Source organism: Diaphorina citri, unplaced genomic scaffold (assembly GCF_000475195.1).
Source record: "Diaphorina citri unplaced genomic scaffold, Diaci psyllid genome assembly version 1.1 scaffold268, whole genome shotgun sequence".
In the NCBI taxonomy this organism is placed as follows: Eukaryota; Metazoa; Arthropoda; class Insecta; order Hemiptera; family Psyllidae; genus Diaphorina; species Diaphorina citri.
Window position 1 is genome coordinate 33,375 of NW_007377705.1, and position 20,573 is coordinate 53,947.

At 36.7% G+C, this 20,573-nt stretch overlaps 1 protein-coding gene across 1 annotated transcript; it reads left to right on the forward strand.

Annotated features, from left to right (window-relative positions):
* Positions 1-15,215: 15,215 nt before the first annotated feature.
* On the forward strand, positions 15,216-20,313 carry LOC113466432. Its single transcript, XM_026821832.1, has 3 exons — positions 15,216-15,867; positions 17,294-17,447; positions 19,893-20,313. Exons 1-3 carry the CDS (start codon positions 15,216-15,218, stop codon positions 20,311-20,313), a joined length of 1,227 nt encoding a protein of 408 aa, XP_026677633.1.
* The last annotated feature ends 260 nt before the right edge of the window (positions 20,314-20,573 follow it).

The window sequence follows — 20,573 nt, forward strand, 5'->3', positions numbered from 1 at the left end:
GTTTAACGTGCTATCGCCGTTATGAAATGTTTGGTCTCATTATAATTTTATTATTTATCATCGTGATAGGTTAGCACCTATGTGTTTAACTTAATATTTACTTGATGTATGTACGTCAACTCATCCCCGTTCCCCATATTATCATACATAACTTCTTCAACGTATTGTTGTAGTTTGGTCTATGATCTACATAAGATAGGTACCTAGGTTTGTAAGCTTACCTTCTTTAAACTTTTCGCACTCAAAAACAAGCGTGCCGGGCGGCGCGGCGCGGCCCTTTGAACCTATATTAACACGAAATGGAGTTTCGTGGTTTTCCGGTAATAAAATACATGGTGTATAATAATTTAATAAATAATGAATCGATTGATATAAAAACGAAATGCTTAGATTATATAGTATTCTGTCTAGGATTTATTTCAAATGTTTAACAAGTATGTTATAGATCTTTAACAAGTACATAATATGTTATATTATCCTCTTGCTCGAATGCATATCTTTTATCTTTCTCACCTATTCATACCTAGGATGCACTTTGGTTGCATCTCTATGCCTCTGTCTCTCTCAGTGTGAGAAGTAGATATACATTCGGTATTATTGAAAGTGAGAGTTTCTCTTACTTAACATATCAATAGGACGTGACCTTATGTCATAGATTATGATAATATTGGTCATCATTATCATAAGTATGCTATTCACCAGGTTTTACACTCAATACTCCTTGTTTTCTGGCTTATCACCTTCTAACACAGCTCATCTCCTGTGCATGTGAGTGACAATCAACTTTATCTATACTGGTGGACAAGGTTTTAGTTTGATCCTGATCACTCGATGATCCACTGTGCGTGCGAACATAAGTGTATTAGTCAATCGATAACTTCCATGTATCAGTCTACCTATGCCTGCCGCTCACGCTCACACCATCTGACAGACCCATGTAGATCTGTGAGACCGCGGTCTGTCAGATAGTCTGAGGGTGAGTGGTGGGCAGTGGGCATTAGTCTATCATACAGTCTGTATTAGCTAGTATACTGGTAGGTGATTGTCTACAGGTAAGTCTATTGCCATCAGATGATAATAACTCTACTATTACTATGTAGATTAGAATCTGTCCTGATGACGCGGTGCGGCATAGAGGAAGACAATACGAAGATAACACTGTTCATGATCTGTTGATAGAGGGACTGATCAGCCCATAAGTCTAGGATCTCATTGTAGATTAGAATCTGTCCTGATGACGCGGCGCGGCATAGAGGAAGACAATACGAAGATAACACTGTTCATGATCTGTTGATAGAGGGACTGATCAGCCCATAAGTCTAGGATCTCATTTTACGAAGCTAACACTGTTCATGATCTGATGATAGAGGGACTGATCAGCCCATAAGTCTAGGATCTCATTAGAGGCATGGAATTGCCTGATGTATGTGGATTTGTGGGTTGCTTGGAAAGCAAAGACTAGTCTGTCTGAATCAATTCCTCCGCTATATGATCAATAACCTCACTGACCCAAGCGGAGACCAAACACAACTTGTAAACCACATTCATATTATGATAAATATTGAATGGGGTTATCAGCAGAGGATTATGAACATGGAGACTGACCAATACCAGACTACAGTGTCATCATCAAGACATCAAGTAAAGCCACTAACCACTGGAACTACCGCTGCTTATTGAACACCAAGTAGTTGTGCAAATAATATTTAAGAAAATGCACATAACAGACGTTTTGTATAATGTATATTATTGATAATAATAAATTATCATTAATTAATCCGACACTTGAAGAGGTGCGACCGGTTTGAAATGAAATGCACTTTGCAATCTCTTGTGATCAGACTGGTCAACTTATTGACAACTTCTTGTATTAAGTCATATGAATTGATATAAATGTACTCAATATGGTACCGATAATGTGCCCTAGCCTACACTAATGGACCAATTTATTAACTTAGTGATCCAGTGAACTTGAACTGTAGAATTCACTTAGACAAAAGTCGTCTATGGGGTTTTCAAAAAACCCGACCGGGTCCAAAATTTTATTAGCAACTTTACTTGGTGTGTTGAACATTTTTGCCAAGTTTCATTGAAATTGGACAAGCAGTTTGCGAATTGTGTTAAAACAGACAAACTAAAAAAAAAAATCGTCGTTTTACGTCTTGATACTTAAAAAATGTTAGAACTCATTTCATTCCTTTATGTCTTTATGTCATAACTTCAACATAACTTTCTGTGAAATGCAAAACGTACAGTGTTACCTATGTGACTGGAATAGTCTCTAGAAATAAACATAAACATAACTATACTCGATAAACTCATCTTCTTGTTCGCTGTAGATTATCTTCAATATATTGAAACAGGTAGGTATTAGAAGTTTGCAAAGGTTGCAAACAAGACCGTCTAAACAGTCCTAGGTACCTACAATCTAAATCAAATGATGATTTACTGGCAAAACCCACACACGTACCTAATATGAGCATACTGCAAACTGCAAGTATCCGATAGATTTCCATATTATGATCTCCGCTCGTGCATGCATAAAGACATTCAACAAAACCTATATTATAGGTACTTAACTCAGCCAGATTAATGGTTAAGCTAAGAAATCTGAAGCCTTCATTTGATTACCAAATCAAAATCAATTTTTTAAACCAATAGGCAATAGGTATATTGAGGCAGGTCTAATAGGTTACTAATTAATACTTTTCTGCAAGTTGGTTCTGTATGTACTATAACCTCTGAGTATGGAATTCTTAATAGATTGTAACTTTAACTTTAGAGTTGATAGTGGTCAATGATCCATACCTCGTGCGTGCTAAGATTTTACCCTTACCAAGTCCTCCTATATTGAGGCAGGTCTAATAGGTTACTAATTAATACTTTTCTGCAAGTTGGTTCTGTTTGTACTATAACCTCTGAGTATGGAATTCTGAATAGATTGTAACTTTAACTTTAGAGTTGATAGTGGTCAATGATCCATACCTCGTGCGTGCTAAGATTTTACCCTTACCAAGTCCTCCTAAGGGGAGTCTGAAAGATATAAAGAAGAATTTCTGAATAAATTAAGTCTTGGGTATTTCTTAATTTCTTTTCATATTTGATGACCAAGTTGTATTTTAGACTGGCATTCCATCAGAATATCCCTGCCCATTTGTTTCAAGCTTTGTGAAGACTGGAGACCATGAGACCATTCAAAGAAGTTCCGACAGTTTGTAGAGGAAGTTGGCAACATATTCATCGTTGAATGAGGAGATACACCGGTCAAACAATATTTGTTATAAAGAGAGGTTGTTACCTACATCTAACAACTTTGTCACCTAACACGAGCAACGTCTACAGTCTTATTGGAACAATACCAACAGCTACTGAATCACCAGATCAGCTTCCGACAGTTTGTAGAGGAAGTTGGCAACATATTCATCGTTGAATGAGGAGATACACCGATCAAACAATATTTGTTACAAAGAGAGGTTGTTACATCTAACAACTTTGTCACCTAACACGAGCAACGTCTACAGTCTTATTGGAACAATACCAACAGCTACTGAATCACCAGATCAGCTATCTCAAGTCTTGTCTGTATGACAGCAATCACACTGAAGAGTCTGCAAGTAGATGTAGATATAATTATCTGATGTCACCTGACCTCAGTAACCTCTGGAGTGACCAAAACTATTTGGATAGCAGACAGAAGAGAAGGGTACCCTGACTTGTTATGTGAGTCTTTGCCTCGGGCAGTGACTATGCTATTTGAGACGCAAGAAGTAAATGTGCAACCTGTATTGATGATCTGCGTTAATGTAATTAGCTCTTGGTTCCGGATGGAATTGTTTCCTCTCCCGTCACTTGAAGGAAGTTAGGAAGCATAATCGCACTGTTCTCTAGTCACTAGTGTCAATAGCATATGGTATGGATTCATTATTTCTCTGCAGTCATTGTTACTCCTGCTACAGACATTTCTGCGGTAACTACCTACATATCTAACGTTTGACGTTTTCATGAGAGAAGTATCGGCTGCTGCCACACTGTGGATTGTGTAGCGTTAACCCGATAGGTTTAACATTATTGTGTAGGTATGAATATAGTTAGAGTTAGGTTGAATAGTTAGAGTTAGGTTTATTCACCAGAGGGCAGGATTATGCCCGTTTGACACTCAAAGGTTTAACGTGACAACTAAAGCAAGTCCAGAGCTTTTTCTGATTCTTGCACTATGCAGAAATATTTTTTATTTATTTAATTGGATTTCGCCATTGCTGTTTCTAAAATAATCTGATGTACTTACCTACTTATTTAATCATAACCATAAACTCTCATGATAATATTCAATACTTAACTATCTGCGATTGATCACTCACCCCCACATATTAGGTTAACCCCTATTGTATGATTTATCGGTATCTGAGTAATGGATAGTAATGAATCTAATGATCAATATATAGGTACCTTCCTACCTACCTACGGTTAACCCATGATGTCCTTAGTTCGGCCGTGAGGCCAAGCGGTTGGAAGCACAAAAGAAGATGATGATTGTAGGTTGTAGATACCTTACCTCATGTCCTGTCAAAATATTTCTTCTTTTCTACTTCTTTTTACTACGCCATGGATTTGGTATTCGACATTTTTCTACTTCATTATAAAAAAAAACTAGTCGTCTTTGTTTCTCGCAATCCTCATCAATTCACGGTTGGTCCAGTGGTAACGCGCTTGCTTGCCATGCAGAAGGTCCCGGGTTCGAATTCCACCATCGACAAAAATTTTTCATTATAAAAAAAAACTAAAAAATATAAACTACAGGTAACTTGGTTCTCAACCAAGTTCCTAGCATCTGAATTTCAACTCTGTGACCAAACTCGAATACCGTCAACACGAGACAAACATATTGCCACTTTGTTTCCTTTCAAAAACAGTTGGATTTAAATAATTATCTACCTAGCTAGCTAAGGACTTAGGTAGGTACCTATCTCATTAATTTACCTAGTCGGTTTCATTCAATTTGCCGATTTTGGTCTTCTGATGATTTCCACATATCAGTCTGTGTTGGTAGAAGTTTAACACATCACTGAATATGTATATTACTCTCTAATGACGGAGGTTTTACCCTTTTCATTCAGCGACAAGCTACCCACCTCCTCACACATCATCCAGCGTTCCAACCTGAGTGAGACCGGAAAAAGCCAGCAGCACGCGATTGCCGAGATGGTCACCCATCCGGATACGAACCACGCGCAACGTTGCTTAACTTCAATGATCTATGGGGAACTGGTTTAACGTGCTATCGCCGTTGGCTATGAGATAAGTTTTGATTTTATATCTGCTGCAGCTCTTAGTTTCGGATGGAATTGTTTCCTCTCCCGTCACTTGAAGGAAGTTAGGAAGTAGGTATAATCGCACTGTTCTCTAGTCACTAGTGTCAATAGCATATGGTATGGATTCATTATTTCTCTGCAGTCATTGTTACTCCTGCTACCCGGATGGAATTGTTTCCTCTCCCGTCACTTGAAGGAAGTTAGGAAGTATAATCGCACTGTTCTCTAGTCACTAGTGTCAATAGCATATGGTATGGATTCATTATTTCTCTGCAGTCATTGTTACTCCTGCTACAGACATTTCTGCGGTAACTACCTACATATCTAACGTTTGACGTTTTCATGAGAGAAGTAGCGGCTGCTGCCACACTGTGGATTGTGTAGCGTTAACCCGATAGGTTTAACATTATTGTGTAGGTATGAATATAGTTAGAGTTAGGTTGAATAGTTAGAGTTAGGTTTATTCACCAGAGGGCAGGATTATGCCCGTTTGACACTCAAAGGTTTAACGTGACAACTAAAGCAAGTCCAGAGCTTTTTCTGATTCTTGCACTATGCAGAAATATTTTTTATTTATTTAATTGGATTTCGCCATTGCTGTTTCTAAAATAACTTGTCTATTCGCGCTAAAATAACTTGAATTATTACGCGCCTTTATGTCGTTTGAAAACCCCGAGACACTACTTACCTATTTGCCCTAATAAAGCAAAAATAATGACGTGTAAATCAATCACTAATTGTTTCAGATTTGCATAATTAAATCGCACGTGTCGCGTGGTCTGTATTATGATCATGACAATGTCACCAGACATCATCAGGTAGATGAAGAAGAGATTAACATAGTGATGGTGTGTGATATTCAAGTACCTACATGTTAACATAGTGTTAGAAGTAGAATATGCACCCACATCCTCGAAATACAGCTAATTTAAGGTTAGATTTGCGGTTGAAATTGACAAATATTGAACGCAGCGCAATCTCTGAATTCAAACTTCCAAGTGATCACAAAGTCCGAGTACACCCCACCCAAATATGGAGCAATAATAACGCTTGTTACTCTTACCTACCTAATTCTTACCAGTCTTACCAAGCAGTAAAGGTTTATTGAAGCAAAAACACAAGAGTTCATAACTGTTGGTACTTTTTACCAAAAATCGAGATCTTATACATACCTACTATAGGTACCTACTTAATTACTCAAGTTATCAAGTAGTAGAGATTGTTGATATTACACACCTTCACATTATCAATACTGATTCAGATCAAACGCATTCTACTATACAGACACCAATTAAGGTGCCTAAATATGAATAACTATCGGAAAATCTGATGATAAATGATTCTTCTGCAAGTGCTGATGATAAGTTTTCATCATTACTTCCATGACAAAGCAGATACCTGGTACACCAACTAGTAGTACGGATAACATGAAATATGAATAAAATATACAGACTTTTTTACCTCATTGAACGAACATTTTTTTCTTGCTTTTTTTACTGGTACAATTGACTGATCTTGTCCTTAAATCAACCATGCAATGACAATCCCTATATACAATTCAACTATGTATTGTATTATTGTATATTTTATCTAAAGTTGGATTGGGTTGTAGGATAAGCAGAAAGAAGATATTTCATCATATTTCAGTGCAAGGAAAATAATTCTGCCCTTTTGAGTCATTGTTATTTTCTTATATTATAGGTATATCGCAATTTTTATTACTATCGAAGGACGGGCTAAAAAATTGCTAACCGACGACACCCAACAGGATTTTTGGTTGGCGTTTCATGATCATGATGATTGTATATTGGGGGTACTCGATGATCCACTGTGCGTGCGAACGTAAGTGTATTAGTTAATCGATAACTTCTATGTATCAGTGTACCTATGCCCGCCGCTCACGCTCACACCACCTGACAGACCCATGTAGATCTGTGAGACCGCGGTCTGTCAGAGAGTCTGAGGGTGAGTGGTGGGAATTAGTCTATCATACAGTCTGTATTAGCTAGTATACTGGTAGGTGATTGTCTACAGGTAAGTCTATTGCCATCAGATGATAATAACTCTACTATGTAGATTAGAATCTGTCCTGATGGCATAGAGGAAGACAATACGAAGCCTAACACTGTTCATGATCTGATGATAGAGGGACTGATCAGCCCATAAGTCTAGGATCTCATTAGAGATACGAAGCCTAACACTGTTCATGATCTGATGATAGAGGGACTGATCAGCCCATAAGTCTAGTATCTCATTAGAGGCATGGAATTGCCTGATGTATGTGGATTTGTGGGTTGCTTGGAAAGCAAAGACTAGTCTGTCTGGATCAATTCCTCCGCTATATGATCAATAACCTCACTGACCCAAGCGGAGACCAAACACAACTTGTAAACCACATTCATATTATGATAAAGGTACTTTTCAATCCCTATAAGTACCTAACGGTCAAATATTGAAATTTTATATTTAATCCTATTTGACAGAAAGCTTTTAGTGTGACATTGCGAGTTTTCTTACTGAAACTGAATAAGGATCTGTAAACTTTACTTGCATCAGCTCTTCTATTCCTTTCTCTTCTACATTATTGTCAGTTGAGATCGTTATCGTTTTATGAACATAGAGACTGACCAATACCAGACTATAGTGTCATCATCAAGCCACTAACCACTAGAACTACCGCTGCTTATTGAACACCAAGTAGTTGTGCAAATAATATTTAAGAAAATGCACATAACAGACGTTTTGATTGACAAGAAACCTAAATATTGTTAAACAGACAATATTCAAACTTGAAATACACTTTTAAGCTCAAAGACCTTTACACTAAATCAAATTCGTCTGAAGTCTGAAGTCCATCCCTATGCTAATATAATGATCTGGTGATAGGCAATCTGATGATAGAATAGATACTTCAAGTCTTTGTAAAGCTTTTAAGCTTTTCTCTCAGCGTAAAGACTCAAAAAGCTTTTAAGACAGGATTTCTGGTTTTCGTATTAAAATAGTAACATCCCTATGCTATAATTCCATCTGATGATAGAATAGATACTTCAAGCCTTTGTAAAGCTTTTAAGCTTTTCTCTCAGCGTAAAGACTCAAAAAGCTTTTAAGACAGGATTTCTGGTTTTCGTATTAAAATAGTAAAGGCTACCAGGTTACCTACAGACATAAGCGCTTGAAAGTTCTGCAAAGGTTATCTGTAATAAGTGAAAGATGGAGGTCAGACCGTTCCAACTGTTCCAAGGTATTAGACGCCCTTTATGTTGACGGTTCCCAGATGAAATCACTTCAACTGGTTTCGAAATGTGCGTAGGCAAAGCAAATTGTAGATTCATGAAATACCTAAATAACTTTAACTCAGGTTTGGATAATTCCTTCAATAGATCACAAGTCACCGCCTATACGTACTCCTATAGTTTCAATATCGTGGCGATATTGGTCAAGACAATTATTATGTTGAATATTACTTACCTTTACCTATAAGTGTATGTGTCGTCTCTATATTCTCCATGTCTTAGCTGTTAGCTATCTTCAGTTCAGAAGGATTGACAGGCTACATTGAACATTTGAACACATCACTGGATATGGATATTGGATATGAACTACTGACCCCTTCCCATAAGTTCCGGAGACAGGATGTTTTCTTCTTGGATTCTTGGCCTTCATCTGATTCTGGATATGAACTACTGACCCCTTCCCATAAGTTCCGGAGACAGGATGTTTTCTTCTTGGATTCTTGGCCTTCATCTGATTCTGAATCCTCTGACATTTAGATTATTTTTCAGCGTCTGTGGTTAGTCAACTTTTTTTTTATCAGAAAATTTAATAATTCCTTTAGGTTTCAAAGATTTACATGGACATTTAGGTTGTCTCTATTATCGGAAAATCTGATGATAAATGATTCGTCTGCAAGTGCTGATGATAAGTTTTCATCATTACTTCCATGACAAAGCAGATACCTGGTACACCAACTAGTAGTACGGATAACATGAAGAATGATTCTTCTGCAAGTGCTGATAATAAGTTTTCATCATTACTTCCATGACAAAGCAGATACCTGGTACACCAACTAGTAGTACGGATAACATGAATCATCTGATTTGGTGATTAGGTGCATTCCTTTCATGAGTTCCTCCTTAGGTATGTAATTGTGTATATTGAACAATCAAACAAACACGCACATCTATGACATGGTTAATGACCAGAATAATGGTCTGTATGTTCTTAACAAGTTCTCTTATTGTGAACAATCAAACAAACACGCACATCTATGACATGGTTAATGACCAGAATAATGGTCTGTATGTTCTTAACAAGTTCTCTTATTGTTTTATAGTGGCCCGCCAGCAAGTGGCTAGGATTTTTAGTTCAATCCATTATCTTGTCAAAAGTACTTTGAACATTATGCACGAACAAAATGTTATCTATGCTTGCTATATTTATGCTTGGGCTTATGTTCGTGGATTTATATTCTCCATTTTATTGAGGCTACCGTAACGTGCCTGATAAATACTTTTTTCGTACACAGAAGTCCATTTTGAGACTTAGGTGTAGGAGCAAACAGCCCTTAAACATATATTAGATTAAGCTTAAACGAAAGGATCTTTTTAAAAAGAAGGAACTATATAAAACTACCGATTGTTCAATGAAACACTATTCCAGTACCTAGTCATCCCGATATTTCAATATTTCATTAAAATTTCTGTCCAAGTATCATTTCTTTTTAGATTTCAGAACATTTTTAGTTCAATCCATTATCTTGTCAAAAGTACTTTGAACATTATGCACGAACAAAATATTATCCTATGCTTGCTATATTTATGCTTGGGCTTATGTTCGTGGATTTATATTCTCCATTTTATTGAGGCTACCGTAACGTGCCTGATAAATATCTCGCACAACACATAGAAATTGTACATTCTAGGAAGTAAAACCCGACAGCAGACGCAAAACAGGCACAATGTCTTGGCAAATCAATGACAGATTGAACAAATATGGAAACGAAGATGTTCAATGGAAATGGAACATATGATTATATTAGTGAAACATAATACCTACATATGTTCACGTATGATTTAGTGTTTTACAAAACATGGCCAGGTAGTTCTAGGCTGAAGGAGATAGCTGGTTCATGATAAATTAAGCATTTGCAAATAGATTTGTATAGTTAATAGGTTAGGTACCTTCCCATGTTCACGTATAATTTAGTGTTTTACAAAACATGGCCAGATAGTTCTAGGCTGAAGGAGATAGCTGGTTCATGATAAATTAAGCATTTTACAAAACATGGCCAGATAGTTCTAGGCTGAAGGAGATAGCTGGTTCATGATAAATTAAGCATTTGCAAATAGATTTGTATAGTTAATAGGTTAGGTACCTTCCCCAAGTAGGTATTCCGTAATGTTCGGTGCATCTTTGATAATATTGTCCGCTGTTGAATGACAACTTTTTCATGCCAGAGTGAGGAGAGGATATCAACTCCTAATAATTAATTACCTAAACTTTACTAACTACCAACTTGAAAGTTTACTACATCGTGCGCCAGAAAAACACTGACAACAGCTCAGGGTAGGGTAGATAGATCTCATCATTTCCAACAAGGTTCTGTGGGTCATTTTCCTCTGACTGGTTGAAATAAATCTTTTTCCAGCGGAAAAATTGAATTTTATTTTCACAGCCCTCGCGTCTTCTACACCATTGCGGGCTAATGACAATCGAAGTCGTGCCCCTTTTAAAATAAATTTATGAAAAAAAAAAAAAATTCTTCTACCTGCCTATCATTGCTATTCTATACATTATCTGCATATTTTAGGTAAGTAGGTTGCTACTCATCTGTGATGTTTGTGGTACTCGTAATAAGATATACCTAATATAGTCGACGTTAACAGTTTATGTGTTGAGGTAAGTTATACGCATTATACATACCTATTACATATTCAAATAGTAACCTATTTCTAAAAGGTGCCTAATAGACTTATTTGGATACCTGCTATTGTTAGATAGATAAGATAAATAATAGATTAGATAGAAATACCTACTTTCATTAAAATAACAGATTCTCTACTGCTGAAGAAAGTAAGATAGACTAAAGTCACCAAAGGGGTGAATAAACTTCAATTCGTTTTAGAAATTTTGAAAATGAAACTTCAATTCATTTTAGAAACTAAAAAACTAGGTACCTAGGTACCCGTGTTCAAATTATAATCACACATTTGGATACCTGCTATTGTTATAGATAGATAAATAATAGATTAGATAGAAATACCTACTTTCATTAAAATGACAGATTCTCTACTGCTGAAGAAAGTAAGATAGACGATAGACTAAAGTCACCAAAGGGGTGAATAAACTTCAATTCATTTTAGAAATTTTGAAAATGAAACTTCAATTCATTTTAGAAACTAAAAAACTAGGTACCTAGGTACCCGTGTTCAAATTATAATCACAAAATACAACAATCATCTTCATCATTTATTAATAAAAACTTTCTGAATTACCTGGAAGTTGAAAATACTTCCAAAACTTTGAGGTCTTCAAATTTCACATTAGGCATACCTGCCTATTATTGCTATTCTATACATTACCTGCATATTTTAGGTAAGTAGGTTGCTACTCATCTGTGATGTTTGTGGTACTCGTAATAAGACAAGCATTCTATCAATATCAATTTATCAGTTGTTATAAGATTCTTCTAATAGCTCATTTATTTTGGCTTTTGAGGCAAAATTCCATTGGAATGCACATCGCTTGGATCAGAACAAAACATAAATCTTTTTATGTACCTAGTAAGTGTGGTGATTGTAGTCTGGTCAATAGACAACCAAGGTTCATTTCAAATGTCTATTGGATATTGGGTACATTAGAATCTCTTCTTCATTTTCTTGTACCATGTCCATAACTAGACTCAGTGATCAAAGTGACTAAACGCTCTTACTTTATAAATCTTTTTATGTACCTAGTAAGTGTGGTGATTGTAGTCTGGTCAATATCAATAGACAACCAAGGTTCATTTCAAATGTCTATTGGATACATTAGAATCTCTTCTTCATCTTCTTGTACCATGTCCATAACTAGACTCAGTGATCAAAGTGACTAAACGCTCTTACTTTTGTTACCAGTTTTATATGTAATTATAGTTAGTTATTCGTAGGAAAATGTATAGCCAAGTTGAAATTGAGAGAAGGTTGAAGGAATTAAGATTCATCATTTTCAGCAGGCGCGAAAAAATGGGAATGCAGACTTGGCCTTAATTTTCTGATCTCACCACCTTTATAGGCCGACATTTTTGAATAGGAACTTGGCCTTTTTTCACATTTGTGTTTTTGTGGGGGATATTTCTTACTAATCCATCTAAATCTAAGTATCTAAAGATTCTAAAGTTATAAAACAGACCGAGGCAATATAGAATTCTCACGGTTTAATTCAGCCTCAATATTCCGTTTTATTTTACATTTATTCCATCCACACTTACTTCTATTATTATAATAGGGAGAATAACATGTACCTGATACCTGACTGTTTATGTCTTATACCAGTAATCCAGTAATCCTTCAATACACGCGTACCCAAACCTCTGTCCGCAATACAACAAAACTATTTGATCTAACCCAGAAGAGAAGAGATTATGTAATTTTCAATTTCATTGGAATTTGAAAAGATAAAAAAAAAAGCAAAGAGGTATCAAGAAATAAATTGATATTCTGTAATAAATAAATATCTAATAATACCTCGCTAGTATACCCAATGCAATGCAAAGAGGTATCAAGAAATAAATTGATATTCTGTAATAAATAAATATCTAATAATACCTCGCTAGTATACCCAATGCAATCGCCAAGCTGAAGCTGAAGCTGAGGACTAAATAATAAAGAGGTCTTCATTCAGAAACTCAAAGCAGTACGGAAGTAAGAAACACAAATTGCTGGTGCTCCCAACGCAATCGCCAACCTAAAGCTGAAGCTGAGGACTAAATAATAAAGAGGTCTTCATTCAGAAACTCAAAGCAGTACGGAAGTAAGAAACACAAATTGCTGGTGCTCAGCGGATGATCTTCGACCTCTGTAAAGTCTAGCATTAAACCATTGGATAATAATACCTGTACCTGCTTACTTCACCTTAAAAGTTAAGTGCTGTTTGAAAGATGATGACCCGGTTATACAGAACTGTGACTCGCAATCTCAATATAACCTTGACTTATTATAGGAAAATCAATAGGATTCCATTGTAGAGATTGCAGCCTTTGAAAATAATGTCGTTCATTAATTGTATCAAACTGTTGTATTGTATTCCCTACACCTACAATACATATATGTTGATTGAAACTAATACGTAATCTCTAAACTCGTAAGAAAATTAAAAAAAAAGTCTTGAGCTGTGTCCACACACCACACATATGTCGACGCCGTCGATCGACGCGACGAGGTAAATATTCTCGAAGCAGTGTACGGTTTCATTCGACGTCAATTTTATTGATCATCGATCGACGGGTTCGACGATGTGTGGATACAGCTTAAAAGTATGTTGATTGAAACTAATACGTAATCTCTAAACTCGTAAGAAAATTAAAAAAAAATAGAAAGTAAAAAAAGTCTTGAGCTGTGTCCACACACCACACATATGTCGACGCCGTCGATCGACGCGACGAGGTAAATGTTCTCGAAGCAGTGTACGGTTTCATTCGACGTCAATTTTATTGATCATCGATCGACGGGTTCGACGATGTGTGGATACAGCTTAAAAGCTAAGTAGGTATATCTAGCTAGAGAGTAGAAATGTGTTTGTCATTAAATTCATATACCTATAATGGGTACCTAATGTTTCCCTTCATAATTACATATGGAAAGCACATAGGTAATACTCGTAATAGATACACGTACACAAGTAGGTACATACCATTAGGTAGTCAGAAATGCCTATTTTTTTTTCATTCATTTATTTTTACATGTAGGATACACACTATAGCTATAGAGGTACCGGTAACTGGTTGTTTGTTTAATTTTACCTAAGGTATATAATTACCTACCTATATGTAGTTACACATATAATATATGATATGTGTAGGTACCTACACCATATATCTAATACCAGAATGAGACAGATAGACTCTAACATAATGGAGCAGTTGCAAATGGGTAAAAATTATACCTAAATAAATGGTCGATTCCTATGTAAAAAGTTGGGAAAAATCCAAATCTGAGGTCAAAACTCCGAAAAAATAACTGTAGGTAAAAGGTGACGTTAACAGGTCTTTTGAAATTATATTTAGAATTCAGGCGGTGTGCTTTGATTCTCTGAAAGCTTCCCAACTTCCCATCCATTAAGAAATTACCATCGAGAAGTAAAGTTGTCTCGTGATTTTTGAGGATCTGGAAGTCTGGGAGCAAGACTCTGGGTGAAATTAGAAGCTCCCACTGTAAAAAAAATCCACGGGTGGTGATAGGAGTAAATAAATAATTTAACACTAACACTCTGGGATATACTTTTTCTCTTATAAAAAAGTTTTTGTTGAAAAAGGTGGAGTTGGAAACACCTATAAAGTTGAAAAACTAAATAAACTTTAGCTAATTTCAAGAAGTTTTTGAATTATCACAACTTAACAGTTCTCTATTCTTTTCTAACCATAATAATTGTACATAATAGAGGTATTATTAAAGGTAGGGTGGTACTTCTGTTTGAATTTGAAATCAGTTTTCATTGTGAAGCTCTTAGGAAAAGTTCTGAGAAATTGGAAAATATAAAAGTTCTATTTGAAGAATACATCGCCATGATGACGTATCCGATTTTCTCGAAAAGCAACAAAATCTTCAGCTCAGTGGGTCTACACCCGTTAGTGAATAACAGAGTACGGAGACTGTATGCTTATTCTGTATCCGGTACATAAAGGTTCTATTTGAAGAATACATCGCCATGATGACGTATCCGATTTTCTCAAAAAGCAACAAAATCTTCAGCTCAGTGGGTCTACACCCGTTAGTGAATAACAGAGTACGGAGACTGTATGCTTATTCTGTATCCGGTATCATGATAGTCATGACTATTCTGTATGTGGTAGAAGCTTGTCGTGGAGGTTGGAAGTCAGTGAAGCATGAGATCTCCTCCCTTGTGTTCACTATATTCCTCAGTTCTGAATTCTTCACCAGCATGATGAGGTTTACCCGCAGAGAAAAGATAAACAGAATCATCGAGCAGAAGTTCTGCAGTACCTTCAGGACTTCTCTTCGTAAGATTGACTTCCAGGAGAATTGTCTCATTTGGTTCTGGCTGGTGCTCATGTGTTTGGTTCATATATTTTGGCTTTTGCTTCCTATTATCGGGATGCAGAACAGAGATACCGAAGAGACCAAGAGAGTTCTGCCAGAGATCTTATGGTGGCCATTCTTCGATCTGAGCACACATCCTCACTATGAGATTGCCTATGTTGTTGAGATTTATATCACCGTCTATTATGTTATTGTTAGTTTCGATGTGGCCACCACTGTACCCATCATATCGCTACATATCTACGGTCAGATGAAAGTGATGGCATTCTACTTGAAGAAAGTTGGAAAAACTGATTTCAAAGGTAAAACATTATAATATAGATATTAGATAATTGCATACCTATACCTACCTAATATCTCTGCTGCTTCTCAATAAGTGACTGCCTGAGAGCTGCACGAGGAAAATTGTTCAATTCGTTTTAAATCTCCTTAAATACGATCTTAACTTTTGAAAGGTTTGCAAATCATAAAGGTAAGTACCTATGTACCAAACCTCCGTTTCATAAATAGGTTACTAATTCTAGACTAACTTGAGCATATTACCATCATTACAGATTATAGATATTGCATCAGCACTTAACTAATGGTTTCGTGGTAATGGAATCATCTACTAAGAATTGGTGGAATTGTATTCATTCAGAATATTCCTTTTTAGGTACTTTTCAATCCCTATAAGTACCTAACGGTCAAATATTGAAATTTTATATTTAATCCTATTTGACAGAAAGCTTTTAGTGTGACATTGCGAGTTTTATATATGCTATATTAGATTATTTACGGGTCTGTTCCCATCTGATGAGACCCAATAACTATGTGGCGCTCACAACAACACTCAACACTAAATATAATGTTACATAGAAAACGCAGGTTCTCGTTTCTCCGCAGTTTCCATCTCTGAAGTATAAATAACACTTCCAAATTCTTGGCCAGCACCTGAGAGGAGAGCTATGTCTAACTGATGAGTTCCAATAAGAACGAAACGCGGTGCTCCCAGGTGTTGACTAAAATTACTTCCCATTTAGGTGCTGGGTTAACAGAAGAACAACAACAGAAAGCAGAACCAACTGTACCAGAGCAATGTTACTCTCCTCAACTTATACTAACGAAAGTAGGAAGAAGAAGAAGAAGAAGAAGAAGAAGAAGAAGAAGAAGAAGAAGGTAAAGATATATTTTACATAACTATGGTTGCCCATGACAATCGGTTAATTTTGGAAAGATTGTGGACATCGAACCAGGGACTTTCTGCATAGCAAGCACGTTACCACTGGACCTCCTCTCATTGATGTTGTATTGTGCTGTGGGTGTTGTAGTTGTATTGCGGTGCGGGTATTGTAGTTGTAGTGGGCTCTATATGTCGTGCCGTGACGGTTGGCTGAGATAGATACTGTAGACGAGCAAAGTCTCATATTTTTACTGATTCAGTAAGCGTAAGCATGCTCCAAGCAAAAATATTGTGGTACTATAGCTTAGAGGTGTCCAAAATATGGTAGAGGAACTCCTTCATTTGGAGGTAACAGATAGAAAAAGTAATACAATGTACCTACATTGAGAACAACTGATCCTTTTAATCTAATGATTCCAATGTATAATAAAGTTTTGTTCAACACGATAATATCTTTTTCACATTGATTGGAATCAAATACCTACCAACTGCCTATCGTTTTTCGCATACCTTTCCTTGATGAGTAGAATTCAATCATAGCCTTAACTATGTTTCCTGTATTCCAGACAATCAGGAGATCATTTACACGAATGTACAGCATGGTAGTTATGTGGTTGTCAACAGGAAACTCAAAACACCTCGCCTGCATGAGGGACAGTTGGAGATTCCTTACACCCTGATAGAAACTTACATGGAAATGTTTGTCAAGGATATCATCAGGTGAGTTTTTCATTATTGTAGAGGGAATGTTAATGTGTGCTAACATTGGTAGTTACATGACGCAAAGAAAATTCTGAACTTGTAATCCTTCATACTCGGAGCTTTTAAAGGAATTGAATCCTGAAACGAGGTACCAAATACAAAAAAAAATAGAATCACCTACAAATGAAGCCTGTGACCAGTGAAGTAACTAGTAAGTGAAGGTCACTTTACCCATACTTACACATTGATAGAATCACCTACAAATGAAGCCTGTGACCAGTGAAGTAACTAGTAAGTGAAGGTCACTTTACCCATACTTACACATTGGAATACTGGACAAGGTTTTAGTTTGATCCTGATCACTCGATGATCTACTGTGCGTGCGAGCATAAGTGTATTAGTTAATCGATAACTTCTATGTATCAGTGTACCTATGCCTGCCGCTCACGCTCACACCATCTGACAGACCCATGTAGATCTGTGAGACCGCGGTCTGTCAGACAATCTGAGGGTGAGTGGTGGGTATTAGTCTATCATACAGTCTGTATTAGCTAGTGTACTGGTAGGTGATTGTCTACAGGTAAGTCTATTGACAGAGATACCGAAGAGACCAAGAGAGTTCTGCCAGAGATCTTATGGTGGCCATTCTTCGATCTGAGCACACATCCTCACTATGAGATTGCCTATGTTGTTGAGATTTATATCACCGTCTATTATGTTATTGTTAGTTTCGATGTGGCCACCACTGTACCCATCATATCGCTACATATCTACGGTCAGATGAAAGTGATGGCATTCTACTTGAAGAAAGTTGGAAAAACTGATTTCAAAGGTAAAACATTATAATAAATTAGATATTAGATAATTGCATACCTATACCTACCTAATATCTCTGCTGCTTCTCAATAAGTGACTGCCTGAGAGCTGCACGAGGAAAATTGTTCAATTCGTTTTAAATCTCCTTAAATACGATCTTAACTTTTGAAAGGTTTGCAAATCATAAAGGTAAGTACCTATGTACCAAACCTCCGTTTCATAAATAGGTTACTAATTCTAGACTAACTTGAGCATATTACCATCATTACAGATTATAGATATTGCATCAGCACTTAACTAATGGTTTCGTGGTAATGGAATCATCTACTAAGAATTGGTGGAATTGTATTCATTCAGAATATTCCTTTTTAGGTACTTTTCAATCCCTATAAGTACCTAACGGTCAAATATTGAAATTTTATATTTAATCCTATTTGACAGAAAGCTTTTAGTGTGACATTGCGAGTTTTCTTACTGAAACTGAATAAGGATCTGTAAACTTTACTTGCATCAGCTCTTCTATTCCTTTCTCTTCTACATTATTGTCAGTTGAGATCGTTATCGTTTAGACCTGCCTCGGTGGTGTAGTGGTCAAGGCGCTTGCCTGGTAAACAGGAGGGCGTGGGTTCAATCCCAGCCGAGGTATGGAATTTTATCCTCAATATAATTTGAGAATTTGACCACAATAATAGTAGTAGCCTACTGCTGGAGTAAAGGGACTTTTCAATCCTATGTGAGCAGTATAAATAAGCACTATTAATATATTATTATTATTTTGTCAATCATTTGCTCATCAAATATTTTGTAAACTTTTTCTTCTGACCAAGCCACAAAGTCATCACGGACTTGTATTACAATCAAGCATTCTATCAATATCAATTTATCAGTTGTTATAAGATTCTTCTAATAGCTCATTTATTTTGGCTTTTGAGGCAAAATTCTTTCATTTTTTGTTCAACACGATATCTTTTTCACATTGATTGGAATCAAATACCTACCAACTGCTTATCGTTTTTCGCATACCTACCTTTCCTTGATGATTAGAATTCACCGCCGCCTTAACTATGTTTCCTGTATTGCAGACAATCAGGAGATCATTTACACGAATGTACAACATGGTAGTTATGTGGTTGTCAACAGGAAACTCAAAACACCTCGCCTGCATGAGGGACAGTTGGAGATTCCATACACCCTGATAGAAACTTACATGGAAATGTTTGTCAAGGATATCATCAGGTGAGTTTTTCATTATTGTAGAAGAAATGTTAATGTGTGCTAACATTGGTAGTTACATGACGCGAAGAAAATTCTGAATTTGTAATCCTTCATACTCGGAGCTTTTAAAGGAATTGAATCCTGAAACGAGGTAGGTACCAAATACAAAAAATAGAATCACCTACAAATGAAGCCTGTGACCAGTGAAGTAACTAGTAAGTGAAGGTCACTTTACCCATACTTACACATTGTCTCTTCCTGAAGAAATAGAAGTCTATACTCCCTAGTGTCTGGGTGTTGACACCGCATATGTTTTCATCATCAGGTATCACAACATGATTCTCAGTGTGACGCGGGAATTCACCGAACTGAAACATGTGACATATACTCCCTAGTGTCTGGTGTTGACACCGCATATGTTTTCATCATCAGGTATCACAACATGATTCTCAGTGTGACGCGGGAATTCACCGAACTGAAACATGTGAATATGATTCAGAGATTCACCGTGGTCACTGTACTTCTCATCACTGTCACCACTCAGATCAACAAAACCTATTCACCACCCCTCGCCCTCATGTTCATCATAGGCATAGTGAGCTGGGAGTTCAACCTCTGTCTTAGCAGTGAACTCATTGATTCCGGCAATGAGAGAATATTTGCCGCTGCGTACGATAACGCATGGTGGATCTGTACGAACCGCGTGCGTCGCATGTTATCCTTCATGATGTGCCGCACCCGTGCTGCTAACCATATAAAACTCTTCGGATTCCTCATCGTATCCTACGCACTTATACCGGAGACATTACGCTTCTCCTACTCCGTGTATATTCTACTTGAGAGTTCCAACTAGTTACCTGTATACGGTATACCTAACCACTAGCAGTCGTAGATATAACACATACCAGCATTTGTAAAAGCCTCCTCTTTTTAGAGAGGTCTTATCATCCCAAAAGCGAAGAGAGATGGAAGACAGGATATTAGGACAAATTCAGTCGTTTTAAGAACGGACAGTCCGGCGAGAATCGAACCCGTGAAATGGGTTTTCTCTTCATTCCAGTAGTCCTTCAATACACGCATACCCAAACCTCTGTCCGCAATACAACAAAACTA

Excerpts from the sequence above, each read along its gene's own strand:
- LOC113466432 (XM_026821832.1), top strand. The coding sequence starts at position 15,216 with ATGACGTATCCGATTTTCTCAAAAAGCAACAAAATCTTCAGCTCAGTG. Across the intron at positions 15,868-17,293 it reads TGGAAAAACTGATTTCAAAG|ACAATCAGGAGATCATTTAC; the intron begins GTAAAACATTAT and ends CCTGTATTCCAG. Across the intron at positions 17,448-19,892 it reads TTTGTCAAGGATATCATCAG|GTATCACAACATGATTCTCA; the intron begins GTGAGTTTTTCA and ends TTTCATCATCAG.